Source organism: Watersipora subatra, chromosome 9 (assembly GCF_963576615.1).
Source record: "Watersipora subatra chromosome 9, tzWatSuba1.1, whole genome shotgun sequence".
Lineage (NCBI taxonomy): Eukaryota > Metazoa > Bryozoa > Gymnolaemata > Cheilostomatida > Watersiporidae > Watersipora > Watersipora subatra.
The window spans coordinates 40,685,365-40,694,531 of NC_088716.1; the positions used below are offsets into that span (position 1 = coordinate 40,685,365).

Here is a 9,167-nt window from a genome sequence, read left to right on the forward strand (position 1 = left end):
GGCCAAGCCATGTGGTACAGTTAATGCATTTATATTGGATCCCCCTACATTCCAAGGTCTATATCTATCTATACAGAATTGAAAAGTTAGCTGGTAGAGATGTAGGAACGGACTAGATCAGACGAACAAGCCTACATAAAAGTGAACTACATGATGCATAACGCTATAGTCACAGTCACGTAACAAAGCCATATAGGACCCAATATGATTACATGACGTTACGCAACACAACATTACATAATACAAGTGTCACACCATCCTCTAGCACCAAATTGTCAAAAACCATTGTTAAAGAGTGGTGGTGAATCGGCAGTGTATAGCCTAAAATATTAGACATGTTACTTCAAGCAAACAGAAAGTGATGTGCATAAAATATAAACTCGGGCAGTGCCTGTCCAGGCATTTAGTATGGAATCATTGACACTGGCTATACGAGGGCATGCCAAATGTTATTCAAAGTGCAGGATGTTGAACTGGTCATGACCTTGGCCTTACTTTAGGGGTACCGAGCAGACAATCGGTCTGACAGGATTGCTTCATGCGTTACCTCTGAGAAGAGTGGAAACAAACACTAGACTAACTCGTTTGACCTACCAAGCAACATTCTAACTTCCTGTTTACGAGTTATATTGGATGGGCTAAAAATTATTCAAACTTTTTAGCTAAACAGCGCGACTTAAATATTATAGAGTGAAAGAATACAGGTCATTGTGAGCAGGAAAAGAGAAATTTTCACTATCATCAAAATGGTATGTTCACAACACAATCAGTTAAACTTGATTGCTTTATCATATATCTAGGGTGAATGACTCACAAATCGAGCGCAGATCCGCTGGAAATGTCTCACGAGCAATAACTCTTAGACCGTCAGATATTATTTATGAATTTAAGACATGGCAGACTAATACCATAAGAAAAGACGTTCCGATAATGACCAATTATGAAATGCGAATTAGACCATTAATAACGCGATGAAGAAAGTGAAAGAAGGGAAATTAAATCGCAAATAGATCTGATTTAAATATCAAATTAATGCCAAGTTATTTAGTTATGCAGTTGCAACACAGAAGTATATTAATTTTTACTAAGAAAAGTGAATTCAATCGGATGGTGTGGCTGCACCGTCTGCTTGACCATCAATCACAGTGATAAGAACAAGTTTAACATTCTATTAAAGGGTTATAAGCATTATCAGCGTTACATAATTCATACTTCGTGCTTGAGACAATCACCTTATAATTGATTCCATGGCTGAGAGAGCTTGACACTACGCCTAGAAAAATGTCTAGGTAAATTAAACTTTTCTGAACATTAGCAAAATGAATAGGAGCGTTAGCAGATGCTAATACCCCATTTAGCCGAGCGGATTAGAGAGCATTGCAACACCAGCTAGTACCCAGAGGCATACAGGTATTATCACTCCGAACATGAACTCCTCCAAAATCAACGCTTATGCGTCAATACCTATTCAAACGGAGAGGATGAGATTACTTATCAGATATTGTGTGAACAAATGGGTACTCGCTGGTACTGTCAGACTTTGATCATGCGATATGCATGACAATCGCGAGGGCCCGAATTTGGCTAAAGAATGAATGGTGAATGTGAACAGAGTTTGCATGAGAATCTACATTGTATCGAAAGAAGAGAAAGATACTCGTAACTTGTCTGTTGGCAACCGATCACTAGAAGCGACGTGACTGCTTCGCTTGTACTTCCTTGATGCTTCCATCCAGCGAACTATATTTGGTTTGATCTACTTGGAGCTGTATTGAAAACACAGCCACTAATGCGAGTTCATTCTAACAAATTTATTGCAAAATATATTCAGTCGTTGAAAATATCAGTTTGCGTTTGCGCCAGAAACATTTTTGCTATAATCCTTGCATCATACCTACAATTAATTAGGATTATCTCCTAATTGGGATTATTATAACTCTTCCGTCAATTCCAATCAGGTACATAAAAAATTACAGGTCAAACGAGCATGTACTACAGCAGCTTTCATTAATATTAGATTGTATTAGACATTATACACTGACCAAGGGATGGTCAACCCTTGTGCTAAAGCAATCTCAGGTCTGCGAAAGCCATCAAACAAATTCATTACAATATGTAATGTTACAAAAAAGATACTTTTAATATTGTATGTATAGGTATATTTAGCTAGGTTGTCCATGGCAAGTAATAATCTGTGTAGAATTGAGGTTTAGATTTCTTCCAGAAGCAATTTCTATCTACATACCCTTGACAAGCTTGGAACAAAAGGCTAAGGTAAGATGAAAATCATAATATTGTGAACCATAAAACCGTATTCCATTCTTCACTAAAAAAAACTTTGGATCTGAGGCTAGAAGGTGGGATGAAGATGACAGTTGTAGGCAATTACCATAAGTAGGGCTGGTAAGCCTTTGTTTCGAAAGGTCGTGACACACCAAATGCATATCTTATTTTGAGTCAATGCTTATGGCCAGACAAATTAGCATAGTAACGATGAGGAAGACAAACCAAAATGAAATCATCCTATTTATCTCGCATACAAAAAGAACTGTACGATGAGATCATTGGATGCGCTCACTAACCAGAATGCATTGCGGTGTACACAAAGACCAAATATCCACTCAAAATCCTGTTAAAATATTAAATCTGTTCAAAAACTGGTTGCTCATTATTCATTCATATTTACTGACGATGGTCTACATGGTAAGTAGCTAGCTTTGGACTAGTTCATTAGTTTATACTAGTTTACCAAGCAAGTACAGTGGACCCTCGGCCATACGATTTTAATTCAGTGGTGGCACCGTAAGGTGAAAATGTTGTATAATGGGGTATAGAAATCCATAGCAATTATCTAATGCCAACACCGTCTGGTAAAAAACATCAAAATTTTATATACGTACAGTACATATTAAAAATTATTAGCAAAATTGTACGTTAACTTTAGTAATTACGGTTACCTACAGTAACTTGTGTGTATTTAGTGGTTAGGATCTGCTATAAGATGTAACGTTACAATGTACTACGTGCAGTACTGACCATAGAAAGTTCTTACCTTTGAGACAGACGTATAACATAAACGTTTAATTTAACTTAAATGAATTTAGCTTACTAAACACATACCTGAAGCTAAGTTTTAGTATGTATTTTACTAAACTAAGCTGCAACTTTGTCCTCGTCTAAAATTTTATCACTGACCTGTTTCCGTTTCGTTTTCACTGTAACATGTAACGAATAACACTGAACTGAGAGAGAGCAAGCATCGCATTTTTTTCAAGCGTTTTGAGAGGGATCGCGACGAATAGCATATCGACATCTTCATTATTTCAGACTATTCAGCGCACCGGTCACAAAATTATAACTTAAAAAGAAATTTTTGTTGATATTGGATGGCGAAAAAATGTCCTGTGGCGAGGATGAAAAAACATCGTAAAGCGAAAAAGGATATAACAAGGACATCATAACCCTAGGGTGAACAGTAGTTTAGCACCCTAATACCCTGAACACTGTAGATATCTTAGGCAAAGTGGCTCCTCAATATATTTTCAAAATCTGAATTGAACTAATTGTTGAACTGCGAAAGAGATGAAGAGGACAAAACTGTCTCACTGTCTCTGGCAGAACTCAAACCAATTGGATCAATTCTTAATGTTTGCGATTTGAACGTGAAACATATAATTAGATTGATTCAAACCAAAGAGCATTCAACCATTTCAAAGCCTGGGATGCTAAACCAACTCACCTTGAGACTAGAAATTGGACTACTTTTTTTCACGAGAACAATGTCACCTCCTTCCACAGCGACTTTAATTGTGGCATGATTATCAATTCTGAAAAATATGACAAACTTGCAAATTGCTCAGCCATACCATGACTATTTCAATAATCTTAGCAATTCGATCCTTCTGACCATCACATAGCTAGGCCATTATATCTACAAAACATTTAACAATCATATCATCAAGAAATATGCTGGTACCAAGCTTTGTAAACAGAAATGCCACAATCTGGCTACAGAGGAAGTGCGTCTTTTTAAGTTATGAGGTTGTATGACGTAAATGTGTAAACAAAATTTGCACATTGCAAGTGGAACTCCAGTGTTTGCCATCTCGGAGTAACTAAGTGTACCAGCCTTTTCATCGGTAAGATGACGAGCACGTCATCATCATTAGGCATCATCTTTAGAAGCCTCAGTAGTTTTTTCTTCTTGGAAAAATTGAAAGCAGCGAGAGCATGTGAAAGGTTGTCATCTCCGGAAAGTAATTCAACTGACGGCATCATCAGGAAGTGTAACCAAAGCAGAATAAATGGCACTAATTGATAAATGGGATGTGGTCAGAGAGATATTTGCAAAGTCAAGAGAAACTACATATAGCAAAATACTTATATGGTAGCTGCTAGTTCAGTAAGGAGGGAACACTGAATTAGGTAAACATTGAATAAGGAATGGTAGTCACGTTCATTTGACGCGTGATAAAAATAATCTAGAACAAAAAGGTCGTTGACCACATGTAAACCTACTTGCTTGATTGTAGCTTGCGGCCCTAGTCAAGCTAAAAATATTCTTAAGGGTTTATATTTACAGTCATATATATACTTATAGAATTATTAAAAAAAATATTCCGTAACAACAACTTTTTGTTTTGAAGATCTTCTCAGGACGATACCCATCAAACATCTACTAAAGCCTAAAAATTGACCAAATCAAAAAATAGACGTGACATGATGCTCTAATCTTTTTTAACAACTTCTGAAATTGATTTTTATCAGTTACAAGCTGTTACCATCAATAAACCAATCATAGGTCAGACAAAGATATGGAGGAAACAGATGTCTGTACAAGAATTGTACGGCGATGAAACAATGGTCAGTCACAAAATCATACAAAGAAAAGCTATCAATCATGTGAATTACCTCTATCAGAATTCCACTTCACAATCGAGGAGGACAATGTTGGTCTGCCAATACCCGCTAATTCATCATACAACCATAAACAACAATTAGTCAATCCTTCGGCATTGGCTGATTGGCCTTATAGTTGGCCACAAAAAAAGCCTAAACTACCAGTAAAAAGCTTACATTTAATAGACAAAATACATGAAGCACGCCACCAAACCACATCAGCCAATAGGTCATGTTTTACAAGAGCCTAATGGGCTAATCCTTAATGAAGAACCAGGTAGCCAGGTAGGTAAATTACATAAGAGATGAGCTGGTGATAAATGGACATTGCCTAACATGCACCAGACTTAACAGACCAACTGGTTAGCAGTTTTAGGTTCAGAGATCAAGAAAATCGATTTAGTCATTAATTTACTGCAACTATTCACCAACATCTGGCACTTTTTGAATCTTCAGACATAGCTATAAATACGACACGTTAGGAAACGAATTTTAAACGCCTTGCAATTTTTTAAGCAATTTGTACTTACTGTGAGATTTTAATTACTAAGGTATTTAAATGTATGCCTTAAGCATGCTCGAGTTCATTGCAGCTGTCAATGCATAAATATTTGTTTCAAACATTTACACGTTCAAACTAAAACGAAAGCTTTGCTATTATATATACTGCTATTACATACACAGTAGGGGCCCTACAACGTAAATAATCAATTCTGAGAATCTTTACGTAGTAGGAAATGTACATCACACAAACAGTAAAATACATGTAAATTACTTAATCCGTTCCAAGACGTTCTCAACATAGTTGAGATCTAAGATCATATTGGAAACCCAAGATCTAAATATGTTAGGCATATGTTGATCTTAATATTTGTTCTTTTTCTAGTTCTAAATTTTAGTTCTTCGCAGGCACATTTAGCCTTACTACTTTGGCCCTTCATTCAGGAAAAAAACTAAAACTAACTTCCTAGTTTAATGGCTGTAGAGTAACTGTAGTATTATTAGCTTGTATTGACAAGGTTGCTCTTGTTTTCTTAGCATTTGGTCTAGCGCCAATGGTTACGCTAATTTGACTTGACCTTCACTGTCAATATAAGTCGATTTTTTCTCTTTTTCTAGACAGCAAAGTCAATGCATTTATACCTTTCTCAATATTTTAAATGAAAACTAAAGCTTTGTTATTACATATATTATGTAGATAGATATTAACTCCATTTACACCGATCGATGCCGTTTAGAGCATACTAAACCATGAGACAAGAAACAAGAACAACACTGTTTCATCATGTAAATTGGTGTTGGTGTTTGGGATAAGGTATAGTGGTTTGTGGGGAAGTAGGAATGTAATGGATGGTCAGATAGATTGGAGATACAATTTGAGTATTTTAAACAGCAAATATCTAAAACATTTAGCTACTCAACATTAGGGGCACTTAGACGTTGGTCATAACTGTCCATATAAAGTAGCATAATCGTAAAGCATAGTTTTTGAAAGTGTTCTAATATTTCCTTATCGGTTATATTTGACTCAATAAACACTCAACAATTGACTACATAACCTATTTAGAGATGAGTCTAGCAGACAGTTAAGAGCAGTGATTATTGGCAAGCTGTGAAAGATGAAAAATTATGACAAGACATGCAGGAGCACGCAAGAGCTAATTAAGCATATATATTAAACAATTAGTGAACTGCGCCCCTGAAACAAGACACACCTAAACATGGTGTTTCCATTGTTATATGTAACAGCCAACCATATCTTTCTTTGAAAACGGCTCATGACTCCACCCTTTAAATGCATATTCAGCAGTTGATGTAACGCTCCTGGAAAAAGCGGAGAAAAGAATCTTTGGCACGCGTCCAAATAGTATGTTAAAATCGCCATTTTTCTTACACCAGTTGTAGGCAATAAAGATAAGTATGCTTTATTTAGTAACTGAAACAAAGGGTTAGGTGACCTAACATCTCTGTGCAACACAGGCACACCTATGTGGTATTCGTCGCTTACTCTATATGGACGGATTGAGAGTTGCAAGGGTTTGCCAAAGAGCTACCTAATATATGTGTACCTATATATATACTTATGATTTATAGCTAATAAAATTTATGGTGATTGCGCAACATGAGTAGAAAGATTGGATGAATCGGGCAAAAGGAAGACTTGAAGAAATATAATTGAGCATGCTTCAAAAGACTGGGCTTGTCATAAAATATGATTTTGGAGACGGGATGGCCGAGAAAGTAGGTTTGTTCTTCCTTATTCTTGACACGCCACGCCATTTATCATGCATTGTCGCGTCACATAACAAAAAGACAAAACGAAATGAGTAAACACTCAATATACGGATGCTACTAGTCGGTGGGTGGATGAATCAGGAATTAAATTATCTGTAAAAGCTGTCCAATTATCTATAACTAGTGTGGCAAACAGACGGCCTCGTTTGTTAATGCAATAATCATGATAATCAGATAGTAAAGGCCGATTGGAAAGAATGCAAAACTCGGTCATAAGTTTTCAAGAATGTACAGGCCAAGGGGGTCACAGCGTACAATGTCATGCATACAGGACCTGTGTCTTCAAGGTCTAATTGTTACATGTGCATGGTCAAGTGAATTAACTCTGCCTCTATCATCATAGTTCAACAAAATCTATTCTCTCATCCTAGTGGCATGAATTGGTTATGAAGGGGTCTTTTCTGATATGAATGTTCTCCTTTAGGAAAATATTTGTAGGTAAAACTTGAAGTAATGAGTCAACTTCTACCATCTGGTAAATTCTAACACTGGTTTCACAATGGTCAATTTGCTGAAATACAATAAACAAACTAACCAGACACTGATGTAAAATTAACTAGCATCACTCCAGATATACTAGATATCACTCCAGAGGGAGGAGGGGGAATAAGTATTAGGTTGGAGTCTGCAGGATTCAGTTTGTATTAACATATCTGCTAACAAATCGCAATCTTTATCAAAACCTTCACCAAAAAGCTGTCATAACATTTAAGAGCTGTTTTGGCTGCTTGTCTCTTACCTTGTTATTAGTTCTTTACGGTTTTAAAGTTATTTTGGTTGCTATTTTATAATACAACTTCATAATTTTGGACTGATATTAAGCTTGAGAATGGTTTTTAAAGTGAACTGTCAAATTCCTATCATAAGACTCAACAACTGCCACTTACCAAACCTTCAACTTATAGTCTTGTTACAAGCAATCAGCTAAAACTCCGCTTAAAAATTAAGGATACAGTCAGTGTTGTAGGTAACAGAACCGGTATGTCTTTGCAGTCCACTATGTTCTGCGCTCTCTTCGTCAGGTACCGAAACACTGATTTTGTATGTGACCTCACCATCAGTTGTAACCTTTGTCAAAAGCACAAGCTTGTCAGAATGAAATTGCCACCCTCGGGCAAACCGCTGTCTACTGTTTTCTTCTCCGGGTTGCGCCCTACGACAGGAAAAATTTCACTAGTGTGAAGTATGTTTTCAAGTTAGTAGAAGTTAAAGAAAACTTTTAAAATGTCTGTTTGATGAACTTATAGAAATTTCAAGGACTGCAAAATCCTATTCTATACTCACTTTAGTAACTTCTTTATATGATTTATTCGGGCATCAGCGGAAATAAACAAACACGAAGCCGATCCAAATACCTCAATTGAGATGCTCACACTAGTTGCCGAATTCTGTTGCATATATTCTAAAATATGGTCAAGATATCACACAGTAAGTACAGCATTTGAACAAATGTGACTCATTAATATGCAATGGTACAATGACATCAATCTTGCATAACTCTACCAATACAAAGTATTTAACAAAAAAAGATGTGGGGGTGAGTAATTAACAGAACTGCAAAGCTGTAAATATACCAAATGAGTCGCACAGAGGAAATTTTACAACTTCCATATGAGTCATGAAACATTCACCCATGTAAAATGCAAGTAGATTCTCACCTAGCATATCAACTATAGTTTCAAAGTCAGGAGGAAGTTTAACCGGTGTTTCGAGTTCCATCTTATCCAGTTAATATACATATACCTGAGCAGTAGAATAAATTTATAGTTACAGTATCCATGATACAATTCGAAAACTACCATGTTAAAGATGGAAATATCTTAAATACATTTCACTAGCAAAAGAACTTTTTATAATGACCATAACTATAGTTTCGAGCAAATTAGTATTTCTGTATGTGTAACTTTTTATTGGCAATCATCAAAAAATGATGTTTTTCATTACGTGTCAAAAGAAAACAAACAGATATCAAG

The 9,167-nt window shown here is 36.1% G+C and overlaps 1 protein-coding gene across 1 annotated transcript in view; it reads right to left on the reverse strand.

Moving 5' to 3' along the window:
• Positions 1-8,938, reverse strand: part of LOC137404283 (uncharacterized) — a 97,207-nt gene extending 88,269 nt beyond the window's left edge. Inside the window, exons 1-5 of the mRNA XM_068090467.1 lie at positions 8,853-8,938; positions 8,479-8,596; positions 8,148-8,347; positions 4,130-4,265; positions 3,740-3,827 (exon numbers count right to left, since the gene is read on the reverse strand). Of these exons, the coding sequence (XP_067946568.1) occupies positions 3,740-3,827; positions 4,130-4,265; positions 8,148-8,347; positions 8,479-8,596; positions 8,853-8,913 (603 nt within the window). The 5' untranslated portion in view covers positions 8,914-8,938. The remainder of the gene's footprint in view (positions 1-3,739; positions 3,828-4,129; positions 4,266-8,147; positions 8,348-8,478; positions 8,597-8,852) is intronic.
• Positions 8,939-9,167: the final 229 nt, after the last annotated feature.